We start from the raw sequence: 27866 nt of genomic DNA on the forward strand, positions 1-27866 counted from the left end.
CTCCTTTTAAAAAAAAGGTAATTAAATACAGTATTTAGCTGGACAACCTGGAGAGAATGAGTATTTAAATCAGTTGCCCTTTAGGATTTTTTTTTACTATTGGGAGAGACAGCGTGGCGGAAGTTTTCCATTCATGCTTTACCTTGTTGTTGTCAAATGCCAACAGTAGCGTTCGACCATTGGTGAGGAATATCTCCACTGCGTTGTCTCTCAGCTGCCACCATCGCTTGTGCACCTCCTTGATCTCCTCATAGGTCCAAGAGAAGGAAGGTGCCTCAGTCTCACCGTGGAGGCTCTGTTTAAACACATATTTTATATCAACTTTTGCTTTGCCATCTGCCATAAGCTGTGTAGACGACAGCAGCCCTCAGGATTTACCTGGCTGTCATGAGCATCCGCTGCATTGTCCTCGACAAAGTACATTCCAGACTTCCCTGTGAGACAACACAAGGCAAGTGAGATTTATCATTACACACCAGAGTCTGGGCACTACTGAACACGTCGTCTTACCTAAAAGCAGCTCCCCTGCTGTCTCTCTGGAGGGGGCAACACTAATGCAGCGCCTGGTGAACCTTGGGATATAAAAACAATGTTTCTTCTCATCTCAAAGCAAAAACGCTTAATTAGCCATGAAATAGTCTTCCTTAGATCTTCCTGTATTCCAAAAAGCCAGCAAAACGAGGGACATACCTGATGGGCTCGCTAGTAGCTTTGTCTTTCACGGTGGAAGAGAAGGACGAGTGCGTCTTATCCTCAAACAGGAACGACAGCGGGGGCTTCACAGTGTCTAAACAACACACGCGGGTGAGATAGAGATTTCTGACTAAATGCGAGCGCTTTGACACGCTTTAAACACGTTTGAGGTTTTTCACCTTCAGGCTTACGTCTGTCTTTGAGCAAGTATTTGTTTGGGATGGTGAGGTAGCATCTTTGTAGCCGTCGGCGTTCACGATTCGGGCCTTCGGTCGGGTCCAACTGCCAGGATGTCGGGTAGGATGTCTGGTCGTACCAAACGGCACTGCAATGGAATGTTTGATGACATTCAGACACAGCTTTGACCACTGAATCCACTCCAGCAATGTGTCTGGAGACAATGCTTTGAAGGGGACCGATTATGCAAAACCAACATTTTATCACATATTGGTATCTGTTTTTGTGTATTTGGGATCTGCATAAGTGCCAACAATTTGAAATCAAACCATGGAGGCATGGTAAAGATCTTTATAAAACAATTTTGCTTTCCTTCATACTTCTTCAAAACGAGCTGTTTGGAATTTGCCTCGTTAGTGAACTTTTTCCCAATCAGGATGTCAGCGGATATCTCCATACAGTATATTTTACAAATTTACTCAAAGTGTTATGCGCAAATCTTCATACATGCACATGCATCTTCTGCTGTTTCCATTTCTAGGACAAATTGGGTTACTGTTCTAACTTATTGTAAATTCCAGACTATAAGACGCTACTATTTTCCTACGCTTTGCAGCCTGTGGGTTATAAAACAGATATCCATTTTTTACCACTTGTTCCTCTCAGGTTTGCAGGGGGTAAAACAGTGCAGTTAATTCATAGATTTTTCCTTGCCAACAGCTGCGATGTTTTGTGTTCAATAGTTTTCATTAAACACAAGCAGACACAAAAAGGTGTGTTATTGTTTGTGCTATGGCACCAACTTCTGAACAAGTTCGCTGACTGCAGGTGTTGCGGGTTGAAAATGTACTTCTAGTTTTAATGCCTTGAAACGAAAGTGAAACAGTCCTTATCGTTTTTGCTCGAAAGGATTCTGGATTTATCACTCCAAGCAACGTCTGTACGTTTTTCAGAATAACTAAAACAATTCTTACTTACTAAACTGTCCCATACGTGATGTCTCTAGGAGTGTTTTTATGCATATTTGTACATGATATCGCAATGTCATAAAGCTAGCATCGTAAGCATTTGCTAATATGGTAAATGGGTTGTACTTGTATAGCGCTTTTCTACTTTTTTTTTTTAAGGAACTCAAAGCGCTTTGACACTATTTCCACATTCACCCACACACATTCACACACTGAAGGCGGGAGCTGCCATGCACAGCGCTAACCGGGACCCTTTAGGAACAAGGATGAAGTGTCTTGCTCAAAGACACAACGGACATGACTAGGATGGTAGAAGGTGGGGATTGAACCAGGAACCCTCAGGTTGCTGGCACGGCCACTCTCCCAACTTTGCCATGCCGTCCCCAATATGCTAACATTATCACCTTACAATGGCATTCATTTTGTATTGTTTCAGTTTCACAAATTACTCAGTAAAATCTAAAGTCCGGAAATAGGGTACATCTGTCAGTAGACTTTAAATGGAAGCACTAATGACTATAACATGGCTGACGGGGAAAAGTCTCAGTCAAAGTGGAGGCAAATAAATAAGACCGCATACAAAACGGCCCATCCTGAAGAGACGGTCAGAAAGCAGCTTGAAAACAGTCTGTTAAACATAATCTTTGTAAAATCTTGACCAAATAACCACCAATACATGTTATGTACAGTGAATTCGGAATGTATTTAAACTGCTTCACTTTTTCCACATTTTGTTAGGTTACAGCCTTATTCCAAAATGTAATACATTCATTTATCTCCTCAAAATTCCACTGACAATACCCCATAATGACAATGTGAAAATGTTTTTTTCAAAAACATTTGTAAATTTATAAAAAATCTAAAAATAAAACAATCACATGTACATAAGTATTCACAGCCTTTGCTTAATAATTTGTTGACGCACCTTTGGCAGCAATTACAGCCTCCAGTCTTTTTGAATATGATGCCATAAGCCTGGCACACCTATTTTTGGGCAGGTTGGCACATTCTTCTTTGCATCATCTCTCAAGCTCCATCAGATTGGATGGGAAACATTGGTTTTCACCCAGGATGTTTTTGTAAATTGCTGCATTCATATTTCCTTCTATCCTGACTATTCTCCCAGTGCTTGAACCTGAAAAAGATCCCCACAGCATGATGCTGCCACCACCATACTTCACTGTAGGGATGGTATTGGCCAGGCTATGAGCGGTGCCTGGTTTCCTCCAAAGAGGACACCTGGCATTCACGCCAAATAGTAAGTAAATAGTAAATAATTTTGTTTTACATGATCTGAGAGTTTTTCAGGTGCATAATGGCAACCTTTTTAGTAAAAAATGTCTTCTGTCTGGCCACGATACAATGCAGATTGCTGCAGAGATAGTTTTTCTATTGGAAGGTTCTATTCTCTCCACAAAGAATGCTGTAGGTCTGACAGAGTGCTATCAGGTTCTTGGTCACCTGCCTGACAAGACTAAGATAAAGGCAGCAACGTACAGAAAGATCCTGGATGAAAACCAATATTTCCCGTCCAAACTGATGAAGTCTGTGAAGTGTTGTAAATAGGAATGGATGAAACTGCCCAAAGATAGGTGTGCCAAGCTTGTAGCATCATATTCAAAAAGACTTGAGGCTGTAATTGCTGCCAAAGGTGCATCAAAAAAGTGTGGAGTGTTTTAAATGTTGAATGTATATTAAAAAAATCATAATATGAGCCCTTTAAGGTTGGTCAGTTTCAGGCAAAGAGAAGAACTCTGTTTTCTGGTCATCATTCAGTTTTTTCTGTATGCGTGTTTGTATAAAAGCAATAAGAATACTATTGTCCTCCCCGGCCTACTAAAGACAATGTATTACAAAGTGTTGCGCGTGTGTCAATAAGTTCATGTATGAACCTTAGAGACAAGTGTGATGCAGAGTGTAATAATCAGACAAGTGGTGAGTACGAAAAAACTGAATTCATGTTAATCATGTCCTCAATGACGAGCGCACTGAAGAACAACCAACAGTTGTTAGATACTACATTAAGGTTATTCATACTGTATGTACTCTATTTGTTCAAGTGCTCACAGGATACATCCTTCCTCTGCATGATTTATCTACAGTACAGCCTGATCCACAAGAGATGTGGTCAAATTCAAAGGTTATGTAAAATAAGATTTTTAATGACGTTATACCAGTAATGTGTATCCTGAGTCTTTTTATGAGCATTAAACATAATAAAAATGTAAAAAACATGATAAAAATGTTTTTAAAAAATCACAAGATGACCTTTTTAATGCATGTAAATAAACATTTAAAAAATATTTATGTATGAAAAAACCTCTTGCTTTTCAATGTATATATCTGCGGCTTATATCTCGGTGTGGCTAATAAACGGAAACATTTTTTCTTTCTAAAATTTTGTGGGTGTGGCTTATATAATGGTGCGCTGTATAGTCTGGAAAATCAGTAAAGATTCCACATTATTATTATATGATTTCATAAAACTATTATAGTTAGTAGTATATTTCCTTGTTTTGTTTTTCATACAATATTAATTATCTAAAAGTTTATTTACACGTTACATACTAACATTGTGGTGTTTTCTGGGAGCAAGCACCATTTAAATTGATTTTAATTAATCTCAACGTTGACTTGCGATACAAGTGTTTAGAGTTAAGAGCTCTGTCATTGAACCAATTTGGCTCCTTGTTGAGGTACTACTGTATACTGTATGTAAAATTGGATTCAGTGCATAACGGCGCTTCTTAGAAACATGCACTTAGTTTGGCCAAACACTGCTCTTTGGCATTAAAGCGACAGACACTGGCCTCACTAAAAAACCCTTAAATCAATCTGAATTCCAGCAACACCGTGTGCCCTTCAAAATTTGAGGCAGTACAGCATCTACAGCATCCACAGCATCAACAGCACCAACCACCCAGATTGAACTGCTCAACCTTTGTTAATTTTTAGCCATTTGCTACAACTGATTAGCACACACCCTTCAGGTGAGCTGCGCTTCTGTTCTTACCGATCATGTGTGAGTTGCTGCACGAGCTCCTGCCAATGCCGGCTGGCGCTCAGGTCAGTCTTGTAGAGGCCTCTGATGTGCTGGATGACTTTCTTTCTCTCCATGCCTTGGCGCAGAGACACATTCTGAGTTATGTCCGCCGCAATCTTTGAAATGTCTTTGGACTTTCCATCCAGCCTTTGGATAAGACTGCAGAAAGGAAATTAGAACGTTACTATGAACTCACCTTGCTAATATCAAAGATTCTTATGCTACTCACTTTCTCTGAGTGTTTGTCATTTTCTTTTCCCAAGCTACTTTGCTTGTTTTTTCCTCTGCTTCATACTTTAATTTTTCCTGTTTGAAATAAATTATGAGTTAACTAACAGTAACCTCTCTGCTCATTGTGGAGACAAGGATGACAGTGCATGACAGTTGCAGAGAGACTTGCCTCTTTGATAGCCTTAAGCAGGTCTTGTTTGTGTAGAACATTGGGGGGGATGCAGCGATGGCCACAAAGCTTGAGCGAGGTCATGAATACACTCACGGCATTCTGTTCGTCTTTGGTGAGACAGTCCTTGTGGTCATGAAGCATCTCATAAAGATAGAGCGACAACTTGGGTCCATGCTGTGAGAGAAAGTTGAATTTGCATTGTGAGACATAAGTAGTATGACATCAGAATAAGGGCAAGTATTTGACTTACATTCAGAATAGCAATTTACCCAAATATCTCACCCTCAGGCTTTAGATAACAGGCACACTGTAATTTCTGTCAACTCAAAACAGGAGTTCTATGAATAAGTCTGCTGTTCGAAAATCATTAATGTGCAGTCGTGGTCAAAAGTTTTCATACACTTTTAAAGAACATAAAGCTTTGTTGGGTCTGCTCCTGTCTCTGGCCATGCTCCCTCCACCCCAGCAGACGATGGCGTGGAACACCGCAGAGGCCACCACAGTGTATATGTTTCTTTTACATTTTATTCAAAGCTGTGTGTAGAAGTGGCTGGTTGCATTAGCTCCGCTACTTTAATGTCTTTCATGTCCTTTGTGTTCTTTGATGCTTGATGTTTCCCTCTTACACACATGTAAGAGGGATGTGTACGATGGCTATGAGTTGTTTTTTTTCCTTGGCCTCAGTCTGGACCCCTCTCCAGGGGCCCAGGCTTAAACCGATTTTTTTATTTTATTTTATTTTATTTGAATCTTTTATTTTTTTCTCCCATTCCCCCCCACCTGTTTACCTCTATCTCACCTTTTTTGCAACGGGCGCCGGAAGTTGGCAGATCCGACAGCGATTCTTTTCTGTCTCCCTGTATTGTTTGTCTGATCTTGAATGGGATTGTGCTGAAAATTTAAATTTCCCCTCGGCGATTAATAAACTATGTCTGATTCTGATTCTGATGTCATGGCTGTCTTAAGCAAAATCAATAGTGTTGCGATTGTATTTTTGTTCAGTATACGTTCTAAAAAAAAATTATATGAAAGTGTTGCCACGTTTTGCGCAAACAAATGACATGCATTCAAGTAAAACGTATAAAAATTGTTCTTGGAAGACATTCTGACAATAATATTGCATTTGTATACAAATATTGGAGTCTTTTCTAAAGCAAATTTTAATTATGCACGTGAGTTATTTGCATGTGATTAATCATGTTCAATCAAAATTCTAAAATGTAATTAGTCTAATTGAACTATTTTATTTGACAGCCGTAATTTTTATATATATTCCATTTTCTACCGCTTATTCCCTTTTGGGGTCGCGGGGGGCGCTCGCGCCTATCTCAGCTACAATCGGGCGGAAGGCGGGGTACACCCTGGACAAGTCGCCACCTCATCGCAGGGCCAACACAGATAGACAGACCACATTCACACTCACATTCACACACTAGGGCCAATTTAGTGTTGCCAATCAACCTATCCCCAGGTGCATGTCTTTGGAAGTGGGAGGAAGCCGGAGTACCCGGAGGGAACCCACGCATTCACAGGGAGAACATGCAAACTCCACACAGAAAGATCCCGAGCCTGGATTTGAACCCAGGACTGCAGGAACTTCGTATTGTGAGGCAGATGCACTAACCCCTCTGCCACTGTGAAGCCCCTTTTATATATATATATATACATATATAAATATATGTATATATATATAAATATATGTATATTATATCCATTTTCTACCGCTTATTCCCTTTTGGGGTTGCGGGGGGGCGCTGGCGCCTATCTCAGCTACAATCGGGCGGAAGGCGGGGTACACCCTGGACAAGTCGCTACCTCATCGCAGGGCCAACACAGATAGACAGACAACATTATATATCTCATATTTATATACATACACATAATAACACATGAAAACAAGAGGGAAACACAAAAGGATGACACAAGAGCACAGAGTTCCTGCCAACAGCAGCCACTACGGCAGCGCCATCTTGAAGAAAAAAAAAAATAAAAATAAAAAATATATATATATATATATATAAATATAAATAAAAATAAATAAAGATTTTAGGTTGTCCTGAAGAATTTGGAGGTAATCCTCCTTTTTCTTGCATTTTCCTCCTGATTGTGGTAGTGACAAAACTGTGCCATGCACTTTATACTTACAGACAATTTGCACAGTTGCTCTTGGGACCTTAAGCTGCTTTGAAATGGCTCCAAGTGACTTTCCTGACTTGTTCAAGTCAACGATTAGTTTTTTCAGATAGGTGCAAAGTTCCTTTGACTTTCCCATAGTTGCGTTTGTAACCAAGTCTAATGACTGCAACACGTGAGCCCTATCTAAATGGGCTCAGATAAGTCAACAGGTGTCGTCAATCATAATTAGTCACGTGAAGGTAAGAGGCCATGTCATTAAGCTAATTTGATTATATTGTAACTTTTCTATATCTCCAACATTGATAATGTATGTTGCTTTATGTATACTTTTACCCAGCAGATTTGGTCACGTTTTTAGTAGACTCATAATAAATTCATATAAGAACCAAACTTCAAACAAGTATGTGCTCCAATCACTCTATCACAAAAAAATAAGAGTTGAAGAAATATTTCAAAACCCAAGACAACCATGACATTATGTCCTTCACAAGTGTATGTAAACTTTTGACAAAGACTGTACAATTGCACTGCATCATTTTAAGGGAGCTTCCATGTAAGTTTTTTTTTTCCAAAATGCTTAAAGCTGGGGTACCCAAGTTACATCCCTTAACTAAAAAAAAAAAATCATATTAACAACAGTATTAATTTCTGAAAATAATTTTACATCTGCGTGCTATCTATGCCTTGTAATTAAAATATTTTAGTATATAAAGCCCCGGAAGACAAAATCATTTGGCTTCCTGGCGGTCAATACCTCCAGATAAAATCACAGGATTTACAGAAAGAAGGGGTGAGCAGAGCCCACAAAGGAGCCTCCATATTGGCTAACGCGATGTACAGTGATGCTCGTGCACGGTGCGAACTTGTTTGCAGTAAACCATGGCTGCTGAACAGCCACCTGGAAAGATCGCAATACCTGCGCTTGCTGTTACAACATATACTGCTAAAAAAAAACAAAAAAAAAACGAGGAAATTAGAGGAAGAAAAGAAAGACGGTGTACGTCTAAAAAAAAACAAAGAAGAGCCGAAACTAATAAATATTCAAGATGGAGGGCATTGCAGGTCAGTCTTGGACTAACTTTGGACACACAAATGGCTGTTTTCCTTCTAGACAAGTAATCTAATGTTTCATTTTCCTATACTATGTGTGTATCCTCTTGCATTCCAATGTTATCTTAGTGTTGTTGTTTTGTTAAACGTTGAACTCACTTTTGTCAGATTAAATATTTGTTTGTGAATCTTTTACTTCAGTCTCGTCCCTGCGAGAGGTCCCGGTTTCAATTACCGGACAAGCCCCCATTTTTTACGGTTGGCTCTGGGCCGAAATGACAAAGGGGGAGACGAGACTAAAGGTGACAAACAAGTATTAGCTCAGCTATTATAAAATTCATTTCATAAAGGTTTTTTGGGACAAAAAAAATGCTTGGAATATATCCATCCATCCATCCATTTTCTACCGCTTGTCCCGTTCGGGGTCGCTGGGTGCTGGAGCCTATTTCAGCTGCATTCTGCTTGGAATATATTTTTCCATAAATAATACTGAGTTAAAAAGAACCGCAGTTCCATGTACAACCATTTTTTTCTGTAACAATAGGAACACATTTTGCAAAATGACAAAATACCCGTTTGACACACATTTCCAGGTTTTTGCGGGCCACGTATAATCATGCGGCGGCCCAGATGTGGCTCTGAGCCTTTAAGTTTGACACCTGTGGTTCAAAGTATCAAAACCCGGCAATTTTAGGGCTATTTAGGCATGTGTCCATTGTTGGCGGTGTCTCGTTATTGGCGGGTGGGTGTGTATTGTTGCACAAAAATACATCCTCCTCACCTCTAGTCCTGGGCTGAGGCTCTCCTTAAGGATATCCAAATGTCTTCGATCAAAAACAAATTCCAGTGCCTCCTTCCTATCGCACAAGGGACGAGTAGGGCTCAGCGTGTGCACCAATAACCGACCGATTTGCACCCGAAACGTGTCTCGACATGACCACAAGATCCTTTGCCACTGCTGACGTGGGGCTCCACCACGACCCGTACTACCCTGGGGGAAAAAAAATACACACACAGCAATATAAATTCTGCACAATGAATTTGATATTTTTCATTTTTAAAGCAAATACAGTATATGGATTGTTTTAAAAGAAAAAAAATCCCTGTATGTCAGCTTTGAGTTTAGTTGAGTTTGCATAATAAATATTGGACGGATAATTATCATGGTAATATTATGAATTATAACATCACATTGATAAATCCAATAACATTAAAAATAGCTCTGATAACTGATTGAAAAAATAGCTGAAATGAAGCTAGATTACCCATAAAGCGCTTTCGGTGGGATAAGGTGAGCTGATTAGGAGCTCCTTTTATTCAACTTGTCTTGTAAACTTCCCCTGAGCTCACTGTAAACAAACCTGGCATCTCTCCTTTGGGACATCTTCACCATTTTGGAGGAAGACATTTTGCATGCTATTTACACCAAATGTTAAGCTAACATTCCGCAAAGAGGAAAAAAAAGGTCGCTCTTCAACAGATCGAATCTTATCAGCCACCTCAAATTCCATTATTGCTACGACAGTGTTTTAAAAGGCGCCTGCTGTTTAAGTAGCTGCCCCAAAGCCAGCCGCAAAGGAAGTTGTGCACAAACTACAAAAAAATACACAGAGCATCACAAGTTTATAGTGCCAACATTTAAACATATTTATTTTTCTTTCTTTGCACCTATTTGTACTTTAATTCCACTATGTATGTGTTTTTTTGGTCATAATATTTTTCGAATTTGCGGCGGGCGGTTTAAAGATTTGTTGCGGGCCGCACTTTTGACACCCATGCATTAAGTCTAAAAAACAATTACCATCTTTAAAAAAAAAAAAACATAATTCAGTTTTACCAAGCTGATTTTAATCCCGTCCATCATGAGCTTGAGGATGTCTTTCTGTAAGCTCTTTTTGCTGGCGGGTGGCAGTGTGAAGGGAATAGGCGAATGCGGAGCAGAGGCTGAGTCACTCTCCTCATGCGTTTGGTCTCCCGGTTCTGGTGTGAAAAGCTGTTGGTCTGGAGAATCCGGGATGTTCAACAGGTCAAATAAGTCCTGACTGACATCTAAAATGAAAAAAGGTAGGATGAGAGTCTTATTTTGCTTACTTAAGGGTAAATCAAAAGGTACACACCAGTTGTAGTAATGACATACCTGTGCATATTTAAAATTAAAATGGATTGTACACAGTAAAAACTCTCTATCTCACTAAGTATTTCTAATTTCTAGTAAAAATGATCCAAACAAACTTAATACAAGTAAGAGTCCCCTGAATAGTATTTTTTCAGTGATTCATAACTTATTTTTAGGCAATAGGTCTTCTAAAGAATAAATTAATACTTTTGAGCATCAAAAGTTTGTTAAAAGATACAAAACTTCACAATTATAGTAAATTAAGCTAATTTCAAGATCGCTTAAGTTTTTGCAGCTTAAGTACAAATCCCGAGTTGGGAACTTGTGTTAGATGTAAATATAAAAGGAATACAATGATTTGCAAATCTTTTTCAACCCATATTCAATTGAATGCACACACTACAAAGACAAAATATTTGATGTTCAAACTCATAAACTTTATTTTTTTTTGCAAATAATAATTAACTTAGGCAACACGTGCCAAAGTAGTTGGGAAAGGGCATGTTCACCACTTTGTTACATTACTTTTTCTTTTAACAACACTCAATAAACGTTTGGGAACTGAGGAAACTAATTGTAGAAGCTTTGAAAGTGGAAATCTTTCCCATTCTTGTTTTATGTAGAGCTTCAGTCGTATTTTACGCTTCATATTGCGCCACACATTTTCGATGGGAGACAGGTCTGGACTGCAGGCGGGCAAGTAAAGTACCCGCACTCTTTTTTTACGAAGCCATACTGTTGTAACACGTGCTGAATGTGGCTTGACATTGTCTTGCTGTAATAAGCAGGGGCGTCCATGAAAAATATGGCGTTTAGATGGCAGCATATGTTGTTCCAAAACCTGTATGTACCTTTCAGTATTACTGGTGCCTTCACAGATGTGTAAATTACCCATGCCTTGGGCACTAATGCATCCCCATACCATCACAGATGCTGGCTTTTGAACTTTGCGTCGATAACAGTCTGGATGGTTCGCTTCTCCTTTGGTCCGAATGACACAATGTCGAATATTTCCAAAAAACAATTTGAAATGTGGACTCGTCAGACCACAGAATACTTTTCCACTTTGCATCAGTCCATGATCTCGGGTCCAGAGAAGCCGGCGGCGTTTCTGGATGTTGTTGATAAATGGCTTTGGCTTTGCATAGTAGCGCTTTAACTTGCACTTACAGGTGTAGTGACAGTGGTGTTCTGAAGTGTTCCTGAGCCAATGTGGTGATATCCTTTAGAGATTGATGTCGGTGTTTGATACATTGCCGTCTGAGGGATCGAAAGTCACGGTCATTCAATCTTGGTTTCCGGCCATGCCACTTACGTGGAGTGATTTCTTTAGATTCTCTGAACCTTTTGATGATATTATGGACCGTAGATGTTGAAATCCCTAAATTTCTTGCAATTGCACTTTGAGAAAAGTTGTTCTTAAACTGTTTGACTATTTGCTCACGGAGTTGTGGACAATGGGGTGTACCTCGCCCCATACTTTCTTGTGAAAGACTGAGCATATTTTGGGAAGCTGTTTTTATACCCAATCATGGCACCCACCTGTTCCCAATTAGCCAGCACACCTGTGGGATGTTCTAAATAAGTGTTTGATGAGCATTCCTCAACTTTATCAGTATTTATTGCCACCTTTCCCAACTTCTTTGTCACGTGTGGCTGGCATCAAATTCTAAAGTTAATGATTATTTGCAAAAAAAAAATGTTTATCAGTTTGAACATCAAATATGTTGTCTTTGTAGCATATCCAACTGAATATGGGTTGAAAATGATTTGCAAATAATTGTATTCCCTTTATATTTACAACTAACACAATTTCACAACTCATATGGAAATGGGTTTTTTATAATGTCTCATTTCAAGAAATCTTACTAAGACAGTTTCGACTTGTGCCAATTGGAATTTTTTTTGCTCATTACGAGCAAAAATAACCGTTAGTCAATTTTTTCGCTCTGCACTTTTTGGGGAATTTCGACTACCGTTCACAATCATTATGAGAGACATGACTATGGATGTTATTTTTTTAATGCATTCTAAATATTAAATAAATGCGATCAAAAGCCTGCTTACAATGGAGATTATGGGAGCCGTTCAATTCTGCTTATAAAGCTCCTAAAAACATTCAAACACCTCCATTAGGGTTTTATATACATGATGAAGGTATATATGTAATGTAATGAAGGGAACATTTATAACAACTTTTAATATTTACGTATTTTGATCATTTAAGCATACGTGGGGCATTTATTTTAAAAAAACGCATCACAATATTATCTTTTTTTCTTTATCACTGATTTCTGCGCACTGCAACCTTCATGAGAGCCAACAAACGTAATACAACATCACTTAATGTGTAATGTCTGCTGTCATTAGGATGCCTATTGCTGGAATGTTCATATATTTCCAATTAGATGAAAAATGTCTCATAATCCTAGCTAAGAAAAGGGGAGGGGTGCGAGGGATGGGAGACCAAGCTCTTTTCGTGTCTTTCTCACCAGATCCAGGTCCTAAATGGCTGTCAAAGTGTCCCAACTTGACAGAATATATCCTAAGTCATCTACTTTCCAGGTGAGAGGCATGATTTAAGATCTACAATAAACTTCCAGGGAGCAAGGAAGTGAGGAAGCAGCAGACCACTCAATGATGTAAACATAGGGACACAGTCGTGATCACATCAGCGCTATAAATAGTTTGTCTGCCTTAGCCCTTACAATAACAATATCACTAATACTTGTTTAATATTCAAGTCAAGAAATGCAAATTGAGTATTGTTGGTGCTTTTTGAATGGTTATTTATCAAATTTTATGGGCGGAATAGTTTAAGAAATAGGAATAATGCTCCGCTGTAAGCCAACTTTTATTTACGTTTATTTATTAAGAATGCATTAAAAAAAAATTCTACAGTCGTCATGTCATTTATAATAATTGTGAATGATAGGCAAAATTCCAAAAAGAAGTGCCTTTTTTCCAGTATAATGTGCTAAAATAATCTTGTATCAATTCACCTAGTTTAATCTTTTTGTAGAGTTTATTTTTAAAGCTTTCTAGGAGGTGAGGCAAAGGAAATATAATTTCATACAGCAAGTTTCCAGCACTTTTCTTTAAAAATAAGTACTTTCAAACAATGTAATAAACATTTGCATGAGAAGAAAGAGTAGTTTTTGTTTACCATGATAAATGAGTCTGTTGACAGCAAGGACCACAAGCCTCTGCAGCCTCTGCACAAACTCTGTCTCACTTGCACGGATAGGGTTCTCCTGGCTCATCCTCCTCTGCATCATCTGGTTGAGTTCGTCGCTTGCAACCGAGCGCATGCGCACTAGAAGAGAGTCCGTCTGGGCTAGAGAGAAGCGGCGTCGGCCTGCAAGCACGAAAAATGAGCATGTGAGCGCACATAAGGCTTAGGATCGTAAAATGAATGCATGCCCTACTGACAGTAAACACTGAGAAAATGTACAATATATGAAAAAGTCAAAAAGAAGAACGTGAAGATCCAGTAATTAAAACACCACCTGTGCAGGAATGCTTGACATTGATTTAATGAAGCATTCTTTTGTCAAAGTCATGCACACTCAAAACATAGAAGCACCAGTAGTTTTAATTGAATTGCCACATAAGTTAAAGTGAAAGGTGGGTGAGTTCACTGCAACATTTGAAAACATGTCCCATGTGCGGGGGAATGTTCTCTGCTGCGAACCAGACTAGTCCCAGCTACCTGCATCACAGTGGAGCATGTAGGATGGCGTTCCAGTAGGGGAGGGAATGGGGGAGTCCTGGGGCAGGAAGTTGAAGTGAGAGGGCAAGGGAATCTGGCCGTAGGAGCAGTAGTGCTGCCTGGGAATGCGGGGGATAATGGAGTCTTTCAAGGCAATGGAACCTTTAATTCGGGACGAGGAAATGATCAGTGAACGTACGAGAGTGAAAATGGTGGTGGGTTTTTACCTGGACATTGACAACAAAGATAATAAGGGGACACTCTCCAGTCAGACACTGACCTGCGATGCTCTTTCGTTTTTGATAAATGGCGTGATGCGGAGAGCTTGGTGCATTATGGGAGCTGCTCAGCTTTTGAGGCTCCTGATTGGCGGTTGTCTTTATGAACTCAATAGCCGACTGAAGGACGCGGAACTGCAAAGCAACTGCCATCTCTAGTAACAAAGAGAGTGGGGTAGAGAAAGTGAGGCAACACTCATACAATACAAAAATAATAACTCAATATAAACATTTTGGTGCTTTCAAAATTCCCTTAGTATCCACAAATTAGTTTTAGATATATTGGTAAATATATTGGTAATATTAAAGCAAAAAATGAGAGAAAGAATGGTGTTCTATTCTGAAAATCAGGGGTGTCAAACTCGTTTTTATAGAGCGCCACAGCGTAATTATGGCTGCCCTTAAAGAGCCGCTTGTAGCAGGGAAGTAAATCTTTTAACAACTCACAATTCGATTCCGATTTTTGGAGTGAGGATTCGATTCACAATGAATTTTTGATTAAAAATTATTCTTGCAATATATTATTTAGTATTAAAAGAATGACACTATTTCAAAACAGATTACAGGTTACAAAAACTCTTCTTGGCTGCGGACTAATGTTGTATATGTGCAGCGAATACGCGCAAAGATTGCTCAAAAAACATATTTTTAAAAATTGATTCCTAAAAAGTACAAAATTTGAAAACAAATATTTTTGAACAATCTGGACAAGCGGTAGGAAATGGATGGATGAATGAATTAATTTTGAAAGGGAATAAACGACAATTGCGATTCAGATGTGAATCAATTTTTTACAGCACCCCTAGTGTATATATGTGATTACTGTGATCTTTTCTCTTTGTGTGCAATACGGATGTTAGTGTTTTTTGTTTTTATTTTATCTTTTATCTAAACATATTAGTGCACAATATGTAGTATTTATTAACATTTTTAGTTTTTCCTTACATTTTACTTCTATTACTCTATGTAAAAATCTGCACTGCAACAACGAAATTTCCCCATTGTTTGAATAAAAATAAAGTCTATACTATCCTACCCTAAAATTATTAATGCATAATTGCCTCATGGTATTATTAGACAGTTCCATAAGGATTTAATCTTTGTATTTTTTATTTTTAAATTGATGGATAACTTGCTTTAACGTATAATGCCGGTGACCAGCAGATTTTATTGTAAAAAGGAAAATATGACATTCTGATATTATTTGTTGGATAATCAGATAACATTAAAGTGTACAATCGCATGCAGTACATGCACATTTTCTGTCACAATTGAATTGGGGCCCAAAGCAGGATTTTATTTGGAATGCACTCACCCCACCTCCTCCCCATTTTTTCCACACTATTTTTGTATGTGAAAATAATTTTTTGACTTTTTCAATCAAACCGGATTTAATTTGATACATGTTTTGGACTAAAACAAATTAAAGGGAAAGAAAGTGTTATTAGTGCAACCTTTTTTTTAACATCATTACAATTATTTTTATAAACTTTCTGAAATCCACTTTGATCCTGATCAACTACATTTAGTAAGAAAAAGTAAGTGCTTTATTGCACATTATTTCAAGGCTTTTATGGGCCACATCACTCCGAAAGGGACAAGCGGTAGAAATGGATGGATGGATAAAATAATGTGAGTTGCCAGATCTCACAACAAACTTCAAAAGTCTTAACAGATTATTCTTAATTCACAGTTGAAGTTAAAAAGTGGCTTTGGAGCAATCAAAATGTCTCACACGGTCATTGAGGTGGGCACTACGTTTGACATGTCAACTTAATGTGCATAATATTTATGCATGATAAAAAGTCGTTGTAAGCTGTGAGGTATGTCTGTTAAAATCATGGTTGCTTTTTACAAATGATGACAGATGTGAACAAGAGCATGTATTGTCTGTGCGTGATGATTTAAATGAGGTGTGGTTGTAATGTTTAAGTATGTTCAATGAAAGGGCATTTTATGACTATTTGATTGCATGCTGTAGTATAATTTTATTGTATAATCTTAGCTGGAAATTAGCTGTTTATCTATAATCTGGTGCAGAACATGTATGTCTTTGATCTTAATATCTCTGTGCATTGTCCCTTCAAATAAAGACTAAACTATATCTGACCCCCGAGCCTGAAGTTTGTCACATTTAATGTACTACATGCACTACTCCAAATGTAGATAATGAGCCCTGTTTTGTTCTGCAACATAACTTGACAGCTCAATGTCTTCAGAGTATTGAACACACACTGAACATTGATGAATGACTTTCAGGAGCCCAGTCCTTACCCTGCGTACGCCGCATCTTGCTGGTTTGCATGAAACCAAGCAAGGTAATGAGATCCTCAATGATGCGAAAGTACTGCGACCCTGAAGAGCTGCAGGAGTGGATAGTGACAGCTACCAACAGCTGCTGGATGTCACACACCAGGAGCTTGTAATCATTCGGGGGAATTCTGCAAGATAAATAAGAAACACATGATAGGATTCAAACTTAGGCAGTCTGCAGGGTGTTTCAGGGGTAAAAAATGGTTTGAACCGCCGTACCCGGTCTCCAGTCCATTGAGAGTGGAGAGGGTGTTGAACAGCACATAAAGCAGTCCGTGATCTAGCAGGATATCTGCCAGTTTGGGACAGGCGTTGAGAAGCTGCAGCAACATGCAAAGGATGTTGTGCACCAACGAGTTCTCACAAAGGGAGTTCTCAATAAGACCCAAAACTGGGATGATACAGCGCTTTGTGAAAGGCGAGATGGTTTCCATTTCGTCCAAATCTAGACTATAGAATCACAGGGTAAAAATGTACTACATCAAATAATCTACACATGAAGAACATTTAAAAGATGCAGATAAACATACTCTTCTTCCATGCCCACTGGGCGACCAAACAGCATTTCAAGGAAGCACTCGATTAGCCCCTGGCTGCCTTGGTGGATGTACAGCTGGTTGGCTAGGAGGGAGAAACCATGATTTTTCAGGAATTTCTCCTTCTGCTCCTTGTTGGCTCTGCTAAAGTATGCATCCAGCAGCTAGGAAAAAAGGGAGAATACCTTGAGGAGAGTTTACCTTCCAATAACACCATCAAAAGTTTTGGCAAATGTTAATTTTTCTCCCCTTATGTGGAAATAGAAGGGCTGACCTTCATGACGCCTTGCTGGATGAGTGGTGACGAGTGGTTGACGAGGACAATTAGCGCTTCAGGCTGGATGAGTTTGTCCATGACCTCTTCCAGCATGAGGTCTGGCAGCAGCAGCAGAACACCCTTCAGAAGGTCATAGAGGCCACAGCAGATGAGCACCAGGCAGTCCTCCGTACTGGACCTGTGACAAAGTACCACTCAAGTTATGTTCATGACATCCTACTTGGTCAGTGGTTCTCAAACTTTTTTTTTTTTTTTTTTTTTACAAAGTACCACCTCAGAAAGAACTTGGCTCCCCAAGTACCACTATAATGGCTCACATTAAAATACAGTAGCGTAGTAGGCTTAAATATTCATTAAGAAGAAGGCAGCTGTTGTATTTATTTTTCTTTCTTTCTTTATTAATTTATTTTGAACATGAACACATTTACAATACAATACAGACAATTTAATATCACCTCACATCACATCATGTCCGAAAAGGAGTAGGAAGAAGCAAAGCTTATTTAATCCTACCCCTTTCCCACGTCAGAGCTCCCACAAATGTATACATTCATTTGACCAACTGCACTAGAGCAAGCCTGGTCACAGGCAATTACAGAGCCTGCTAGTCTGGGTGAAGAGTCAGTTAAGTTAGAACTAGCCAACGCCAGGCTGGATAATCCCTGCACACATAGCAATTTCCTTAGAATAATACACAACTCACATATTATTTTTTCTGCTATGACTGTGTCAGAGTTGGACATGCGTTCTACTGAGGCGGCAAATTATGATGCGTTCAGTTAAACACAGCACCAAGCAAACAATCTGAAAATACTCGTCACATCAATTCCTAGCTATGGTCGTAATTATTTTAAGTGCACTACGCATAATAAACGCAACATTATTAATATTGATACTATGGATAATTTGATCGAAAACTCCTTAAAACAGCCCACTACCTATAATATGGGCTTTTTAAACATAAGATCATTGTCTCCCAAGTGAACACCTCAAACGATGTATATTTATTATTTAGGTTAGGACTAAGGTTATTTAGGATTATTTATTTATTTATTTAGGTTAGGACTAAGGTTAAAGTTTTCGTTGTATATAAGTGCGACCCCCCCACACTTGATTAACTAATAACGATTAGTTATTGAAGTCATTAGAGACAAGATTGCCCGTTCCCTTAAAAGGAGTGGAGGGGTCGCACTAATATACAACGAAAACTCTAACCTTAGTCCTACCCTAAATAATAAATATAAATTGTTTGAGGTGCTCACTATGAGGTCTGTCACACCGCTGCCTCTATACCTGGCTGTTATCTACCGCCCCCCAGGGCCCTATTCGGACGTTATCAGTGAATTCTCAGTTTGTTGCTGATCTAGTGACACACGCCGATAATATAATTATAATGGGGGACTTTAAAATCCATATGAATACCCCATCGGACCCACCGTGTGTGGCGCTCCAGACTATAATTGATAGCTGCGGTCTTACACAAATAATAAATGAACCCACGTATCGCAACAGTAACACAATAGACCTAGTGCTTGTCAGGGGTATCACCGTTTCCAAAGTTATGATACTCCCGTATACTAAAGTAATGTCCGATCATTACCTTATAAAATTCGAAGTTCAGACCCATGTTCGGCAAGCTAATAATAATAATAACTGCTATAGCAGCCGCAACATTAATGCTGCCACAACGACGACTCTTGCTGGCCTACTGCCCTCGGTAATGGCACCATTCCCAAAGTATGTGGACTCTATTGATAACCTCACTAACAATTTTAACTACGTCCTGCGCGAAACCATTGATAGTATAGCACCACTGCAGTTAAAAAAGGCTCCAAAAAGGCGTACCCCATGGTTTACAGAAGAAATTAGAGCTCATAAATTATCATGTAGAAAGCTGGAACGCAAATGGAGCACGACTAAACTTGAGGTTTACCATCAATCATGGAGTGATAGTTTAATAACTTATAAACGCATGCTTACCTTAGCTAAACCTAAATATTACTCAAATCTCATCCGCCTTAATAAAAACAATCCTAAATTTTTGTTTAGTACAGTAGCATTGGTAACCCGACAAGGGACTCCTTCCAGTAGCTCCACCCACTCGGCAGATGACTTCATGAATTTCTTTAGTAAGAAAATTGAACTCATTAGAAAGGAGATTAAAGACAATGCGTCCCAGCTACAACTGGGTTCTATCCATCCATCCATTTTCTACCGCTTATTCCCTTTCGGGGTCGCGGGGGGCGCTGGCACCTATCTCAGCTACAACGGGCGGCGGGCGGAAGGCGGGGTACACCCTGGACAAGTCGCCACCTCATCGCAGGGCCAACACAGATAGACAAACAACATTCACACTCACACACTAGGGCCAATTTAGTGTTGCCAATCAACCTATCCCCAGGTGCATGTCTTTGGAAGTGGGAGGAAGCCGGAGTACCCGGAGGGAACCCACGCATTCACGGGGAGAACATGCAAACTCCACACAGAAAGATCCCGAGCCTGGATTTGAACCCCACAGATATGAATGTATATACGGCGGATACTGCCCTCCAAAATAGTTTCTCTTGTTTTGATGAAATAACATTAGAAGACTTGTTACAACGTGTAAATGGAATAAAACAAACAACCTGCTTACTTGACCCACTTCCTGGGAAACTTATCAAGGAGCTCTTTGTATTATTAGGCCCATCAGTGCTAAATATTATAAACTTATCACTTTCCTCTGGCACTGTTCCCCTAGCATTCAAAAAAGCGGTTATTCATCCTCTCCTTAAAAGACCTAACCTCGATCCTGACCTCAAGGTAAACTACCGACCCATGTCCCACCTTCCCTTTATTTAGAAAATCCTCAAAAAAATTGTTGCAGAGCAGCTAAATGAACACTTGGCGTCTAACAATCTATGTGAAACCTTTCAATCCGGTTTCAGGGCAAATCACTCTACGGAGACAGCCCTCGCAAAAATGCCCACATATGCAGTCCTATCCAAGGTTTCTCATAGTCACCATTGTCGACGTCCCACTGAGGTGAGTTTTTCCTTGCCCTTATGTGGGCTCTTCCAAGAATATACTTTCTTGGCAGAGGAAATATTAAAAATTGTTCCGACTTAATGAGAGTAATATTATTTTTATTTGTGTATTTAAATATGTTTATCTTCTATTGTAAATTGTAAAGGGTGATCATGGTTTCATGTCACATTGGTTCACTTCCTGTTGAACAGAGTTTGTCTGTCTGTTTCAACTTGACACTGTCGAGTTTATCAGGAACATTGTGCAAAAACAGCACATCTAGGAGCAACGTTGATATTTTTCACATATTCAGTGCTTTATTGTTGTATTGCAAGTAAATATTGTAAATATTGTAAATCCAACATGCTATATTTTTATATACATTCTTACTTTCATACAATTTGGTGAAAAAAACTAAATGTTTTCCCGTTTTTGAGATGGTCTGTTTAGTTCAGAAGTGAGTCTTGCTCTTTGAAGCAACCAATCTTTTCGACAACGAAATTTTCAGCACTGAACTTTTTTACACTGAATAAATACACAAATTTTTAAAACACTGACTTTTAAATGAAATCATTAGCATAATTTGATGCAAAAAATTCAGTTCACAAAATTAAAACGCAAAAAATTCAGTGACATAAATTCGGTCTAAAAAAACCCTTTCGTAATAAAGACACTAATTAACCTCTATAGAACTGAGTTTCTACATACCGGTCGTTGGAGTCAGTTTTGCTGTGTGTCCTCTGATAGCCAGGAGAGTAGGTGTAACTTTCCCAGTCTTCTGGTACAGAGCTTCGGTCAGCTGCACTGGGCCAGCGACTGATTGCCAAGGAGCCATTTGGAGCTGGGAAAGCCAATCCCAGACTGGCCAGGTTGCTGTGGCTCCTCTGGAAGGACTGGATACCTTTGAGGCTGTCAGGACGTCGAGGCGCCTCGTCACTAGCCCAATCAAACCTGTCCTCGGACTCCGCAACACCCACACTCCCTTCTGCCAAGCTGTCCACTTCAGCTGCCTCGTCCCGCTCCTCCTCAATGCTAATGGACGGAGTGCGCGGAGCTCCATCTTTGCTTAATTCTTTCGATTCACAGATAGTCTTTGCGGATTCACAACTGCTTAGGAGCTGCTCGTCGCCGCCTCCTTCTCCTTTCTTGAGCGTTTCTGTACTGCCCAGAGCCTGCTGGGCGGCCAGCGACAACCGCTCAACGTCACCTGCCTCATTTGAGCCACTGTGCGCAAGGCGTGGTGTCAGCAAAGGGGAAGTATATGGAGATGGAGCCAGACTGGGTGGGCATAAAGACTGATCATCACCTCCGTGCTCAGGGGATGGAACAGGGAGGGAGCCTGGAGGGGAAATGGTCAATGATTAAAACTTGTCATTCTGCTGTTCTCCAGCTAGTGGATCCTTCCATAAAGTTAAAGTTGGATGTTTGGATACATTTTGGCTTCGCAGTCAAAGAAAATAAAGAGGTGAAAATGTGACGGACACGCAAAATACAGTTTGCAGAAATTACCAGACCGCGATTGTCTGCAAGTCCGGAAATACAAGCAACATGTCACTTGATTAATAAACACCCGAAAAACGATTTTTTATGCAAAATCGAGATGTGAGCCAGGCCAAAAATCAATTTGTGAGGCATTTCTATTAAGTTTTCGTCATGACAGCATGTTTACAATGTCACTTTAAAAAAAACAAAACTGAAAATTGTTTATGCTTGCTTGTGACTTGAAACACTGTTACTTGACTGTTCTTTGCATTTTAAAAGACGTCTTGGTAGTAATAAATATGATTGCTTATTATTACTTATTATGATTATGTATTTACTTACAGTTAGTGTGTTTATCCTCAACGTATTACACATTAGCTTGGTCAGATCTAGTCTTAGGCCATGTCCACACAAACACGGATACTTAATAAAGGCATACTTATCTCTGCGTTTAAGCCTCTTGCCCACACGCAGACGCATACATTTGTCTTTAAAAATACAGACTTTTGCAAACGCTGGCCAAGTGTAGAGTTCCAAAACCTCCACACGACACAAAACTTAGACCCGTAATGAGGTCACGGTTGTGCGCTGTCATATCCAAAGCTCAACAACACTGCCTTGCTGGCTTTAAACATACTATAAGAGGAATTACTGTATGTTTGAACGTAAAGATGCTGCTATTTTCACTGAACATTAATAAAAAAAACATCAAAATGGGCTTTGTGACACTCCTGACGGCACTAATGACAGTCAGCTGTTTTGGATATGATCACTGTGAAACCTCCACCTGATGGGACAACTTTGTCAAGCAAGACTTTTTGCTCTGTGTCATAAGAAAGGTCCAACATTATCATCTGGTTTTAGTCCTTGTTTAACGACAGATCATAAAGTTAACTTATGTGTCTTGCTTCAGTTTTTATAGATGGACAAAAATGCACGTAAAAAGCGACTAGGCAACTAAAAAAAAACATCATGTTGCATCCTCCTTTTAATGTGTACTGATGTTAAAGACAATATACACTTCATTGCGCATGTACTATATCGATGATTAAATGCTTTACATATCTACGAGAGATTTGCAGCCAAAAAGCATGTCCGTGTGCTTCATATAGGCACTTAAACATGCAAAATGGTTTCCTTGGCTCGTTAGTGCTTACTGATTTTAGAGATAATGTACACTTCACTGCACATGTAATATATCACCATGTTGCTGAACATGTTATAATTCTATGAGTTTTGGGTTTCAGCAGCACAGGTGTGCTTTCACTCTTTAATAATGTTCTTGAGGCTCTGTGGACATGCAGGCAGGTTTTAAAGATATGCCATTGTACATTTAAAGTACATCAAATAAACATAATAGAAGGTGTAATGCCATCAAGTTTGCTACTGCTGCTTTTTCCAGGCTTCTAAATGGACAAAATGTGCATGCAGCAGGTGTATGCGTTTGTGTGAAGACATAGACAGTTTTGAAACTACACCTGTATGGATGGAGATCGTTTCAACCCCAAACATGTGTTTTAGAAACTTTCCGTGTTCGTGTGGACATGGCCTTAGACTTAAATTGGTCAGATCTGGACCAGCAGCTGGTGACAAAACCCCAACTATTTATACTACAAAAAGAACTGGGCGGAATATCAGTATTATAGTTAACACCGGTATATTTAAGAAAGTGGTATATATTTGAAACAATACCGCCATACCGGTATTTTTGATGTGCCCTTGTTACGGACCTTTGCTCTTCTTTGCGCCTGACAGGCGAAGCACAGGGCATCCCTTGCGGGTTTACGGAAGCTTATCTAATGACGCACTATAACGGGCAAAAACTTTTTCTTTTTGTTACATTTTTCAAATATGGCGGTGCGGTGCAGACTTCTCAACTCTCAAGTGATGCAATGCTTTGGAATGCAACTGAATTTGGTGAGTGACTACAGCTTTATTTACACATACACCAATTTGCTTGATAACCTACACTTCTCCTTGTAGCAACTTTACCACCAATCTCATCTGTTTATGTTGTTACCTTCTGTTACCGACTTACCACAGAATCTAACGATAGCTCCTCTTTGCTGCTCACTCGGTTTGTCAAATGTTTCGCTACAACTCGGTTTAAAAAAGCCTTTGCCAATAGTCCGTCTGTAGCCCAGCGGCTAAATGGCTGAAAAATAGTTTAAAACCCAACAGCCAGTGGCTTTCACCGCAGTGAGCGAGTCGAAGCTCCATCTATCCCTCGCAGAAGCGTGAAGCCATAAACCTAACATAAATGAACACAATCAACGAAAATTGCCAAGACATACTAACGGCTAACTATTTACTTTATAAGAATAAACAACATGTTACGTTACTATTAACAACAAAAATAATCTCAGTACGCTCAACACTGGTTATCTTCCATAAAAAACCAGGGCAACCTTAATCATTTAGCACGTTTTTTTAAGATTTAAGATTTTTTAAGCATTCAGACTAAAAATACCGCGGTATCGGTTTTGTTCAATTTTGCCCAACCATACTACAACCCAAGGAGGGCAGGCCTGGGATAGGATGGTTTCGTCCTATTCTATAATAGTGAAAAAAAAACAAATGTTGAGATGCAAAAGAGCCACCCTTCTGACAATGCGATGAAGCACACTTGGATTAGAGGCGAAACATCTACAGTAAGACATACCTCACAGTCCAGTTGTGATCGAATGCTCTGAGATTACAATGACCTCAAGAATGAAAACATCCTCAGGCACTGTACAAGCGGCTTCAACGGGCAGTTAAATTAAATATTTTGAAGAAGAAAAACATCTTAAATTGTCATATTGTTTTATGTTTGAACCCAAGTTTGTCACAAGGAAATATGTGGCAATTGACACTGCAATGAAACATTTGTCAGGAGACATGGTTCACAAAAGCCCTACTGCTGAAGCTTTGTTGTTCTAACCACACACTAGAAGGTTGTAATGGAATTGTATTCTCGGGGCAAGGTGCTCTAGTGTCACCGCATTACATCTGATGTACTGCAGTCGTACGGTACCTTCCTGGGGAGCTTCTGTGAACACCGTTGGGGAAAGAGACACCACTGAACTGCTGGCAGACTTCCCTCCGCTGTTAGAGTGTCGCAGGTACATGATGGACTGCAGTTTATCATTGTATAACTTCCCATCTGACAAATAGAGACATCAAAACTCTTGGGTACAATTTTCAAAGAGATAACAACTGGTTTCTTCCTTACCTATATGCAGTGAGAAGTAAAAGCTGGATGGCGTGTGGCAGACGTAGGTGTTAGTCGGTGGGTGAACCGCCAGCAGGAAGTTATAGATAAGTTTGAGCAAGTCTAGGTCTGGAGGTGATCCCAATACCTCTTGGGTTATTTTGACGAAGGACATACAGACTTCCTGTGGGATGGCAGTCAGATGGTCGTCCCGATGCTCCTTGAGACAAATAACACTTAGTCATTTCCGGGTATGATTTAAAGACCTTATTGTAACTACCACAACTTTGTGTTAAAAACACACCTGTAACACCTGACAGGTGAGCAGGAAGCGGTGCACCACTTCAGCCTTTAGGAACTGACGGATGTTGAAGACCTGATAGGGGTGATGCACCCTGATGAGGATCTCTAAGGCTGCCAGCAGTGTCTCCCACACACCGCACTGTCCAAAACAACAATGGGGACGAGTGATGAAAAGGAAATATGAGAACTCTGTAGAAATAAGAAATGTGCATATTCTCTGACATCTAAAGAAGGTACAAATTTTGTAATTAACCTGACAATGTAATGTTGAATCTAACATCAAAATGCATGCACATGATATGTCCATCCATCCATTTTCTTCTGCTTGTCCCTTTTGGGGTTGCTGGAGCCTATCTCAGCTGCATTCGGGCGGAAGGCTGAGTACACCCTGGACAAGTCACCACCTCATCACAGAGCCAACACAGATAGACAGACAACATTCACACTCACATTCACACACTAGGGCCAATTTAGTGTTGCCAATCAACCTATCCCCAGGTCCATGTCTCTGGAGGTGGGAGGAAGCCGGAGTACCCAAAGGGAACCCACGGAGTCACGGAGAGAAAATGCAAACTCCACACAGAAAGATCCCGAGCCCGGGATTGAAGTCAGGACTACTCAGGACCTTTGTATTGCGAGGCACATGCACTAACCACTGTTCCACTGTTCTGCCGCACATGATATATGCTAATCATTATTAGGGATGTCTAAAATTGGCTTTTTTTTTTTTTTTTTTAACCGATATCCGATAAGTCGATATTGCCCAACAACCAAATGACATAGGCATCAGTTCTTCCCTCAAACTAAAGCCACGTGACATCTGGGGCAAAATAAGACAAATAATGCAATGTAAGTTATAAAAAAGTGCTATATGCTATATTTATTTAAAAACTGTTGTCTCAACAAATCGTCATTAAAAAGTCAGGAGCAAGAATCAACTAAAAAACTAATAAACTATCAACGAGTAAGACAGGCTAGTCATTTAAGAAAGAAAAAAATATGAATCTAAACAATAATACTGATAAATATAAATGTGTACCTTTCCCATTTCTACCGATACAGTACCAAGTTACGGTACCTGGGAATCAATTCCAGGACTCAATGCAAAATAGTAAATGGAAGGGCTTGTTTTTGTACAGCGCTTTTCTGTACCTGCAATGATACACAAAGAGCTTTACATTTACATGTTTTAATTGTTTAATAATAAAATACATTTTCTTGATGTAATATTTTAAAATGAGCTGATTATGATAACTGTCCTGTCCAATTCTTATGTCTTGTTTCATTAAATTTAGTCTCATTTGCAAGTTTTACATAGTATGTGTCCTTGGGCAAGACACTTTACCCACCTGCTCCCAGTGCCACCCACACTGGTTTAAATGTAACTTAGATATTGGGTTTCACTATGTAAAGCGCTTTGAGTCACTCGAGAAAAGCGCTATATAAATATAATTCACTTCACTTCACTACACTTTGCTTGCAGTTGCAATTTCAAAACATGAGATGGCAGTAGTGTATAGACAATGGCCTGACAAAGTGTTTATACTGTAAGTACTGTACTGATTTCACACCAGCTGTCTGATTGTGAAGTGAAGTGAATTATATTTATATAGCGCTTTTCTCTAGTGACTCAAAGTGCCTTACATAGTGAAACCCAATATCTAAGTTACATTTAAACCAGTGTGGGTGGCACTGGGAGCACGTGGGTAAAGTGTCTTGCCCAAGGACACAACGGAAGTGACTAGGATGGCGGAAGCGTGAATCGAACCTGCAACCCTCAAGTTGCTGGCACGGCCACTCTACCAACCGAGCTATACCGCCCCACATTGTAATGTGCATCTTAGTTGCAGTTTTCATTACCAAATTTGGAGGTGTTGAAATTAACATGAAGAAAGGTTAATGCTAATCAGTAGCATGTCTATTGCAAAGTCAATGTAAATTAGCATCAAGCTTGCGTATTTTCAAAAAGTGTAGACTTGCTTTACGTCTTAAGCTGGTGTTAGAAATCCCCACATTTTTATATTAAGTCTTCATGCTTCACTGATATTCACTGAAAGTGTGATCACGTTTTTTTACATCAACACACAACAGATGTGTACCGTGATGCAGGCGAAAAACTTTCTTAGAAGCTCTCACATGTAGATATGTATTTGTCCAAATCTTTCGTCTCAGACTTCTTG

General features: G+C 39.5%; 1 protein-coding gene across 9 annotated transcripts in view; it reads right to left on the reverse strand.

The window, feature by feature from the left end:
• The window catches only part of lyst (lysosomal trafficking regulator), a 110528-nt gene that overhangs the window by 17737 nt on the left and 64925 nt on the right, over positions 1–27866 (reverse strand). For 5 of the 9 annotated variants that reach the window (XM_061910640.1, XM_061910635.1, XM_061910637.1 and 2 more), the window contains 21 exons: positions 25688–25825; positions 25405–25603; positions 25207–25335; positions 21417–22047; positions 17700–17880; positions 17420–17589; positions 17109–17339; positions 16851–17017; positions 14579–14731; positions 14299–14460; positions 13753–13944; positions 10308–10519; positions 9252–9461; positions 5282–5458; positions 5111–5187; positions 4852–5040; positions 873–1018; positions 691–787; positions 511–572; positions 379–434; positions 143–295 (listed from right to left, as the gene is read on the reverse strand). In XM_061910640.1, the coding sequence (XP_061766624.1) occupies positions 143–295; positions 379–434; positions 511–572; positions 691–787; positions 873–1018; positions 4852–5040; positions 5111–5187; positions 5282–5458; positions 9252–9461; positions 10308–10519; positions 13753–13944; positions 14299–14460; positions 14579–14731; positions 16851–17017; positions 17109–17339; positions 17420–17589; positions 17700–17880; positions 21417–22047; positions 25207–25335; positions 25405–25603; positions 25688–25825 (3732 nt within the window). The remainder of the gene's footprint in view (positions 1–142; positions 296–378; positions 435–510; positions 573–690; positions 788–872; positions 1019–4851; positions 5041–5110; positions 5188–5281; positions 5459–9251; positions 9462–10307; positions 10520–13752; positions 13945–14298; positions 14461–14578; positions 14732–16850; positions 17018–17108; positions 17340–17419; positions 17590–17699; positions 17881–21416; positions 22048–25206; positions 25336–25404; positions 25604–25687; positions 25826–27866) is intronic. The other 4 variants (XM_061910644.1, XM_061910641.1, XM_061910638.1 and 1 more) reach the window with 3 other exon arrangements.

The sequence above is a fragment of the Nerophis ophidion genome, linkage group LG09, assembly GCF_033978795.1.
Source record: "Nerophis ophidion isolate RoL-2023_Sa linkage group LG09, RoL_Noph_v1.0, whole genome shotgun sequence".
Taxonomy (NCBI): Eukaryota; Metazoa; Chordata; class Actinopteri; order Syngnathiformes; family Syngnathidae; genus Nerophis; species Nerophis ophidion.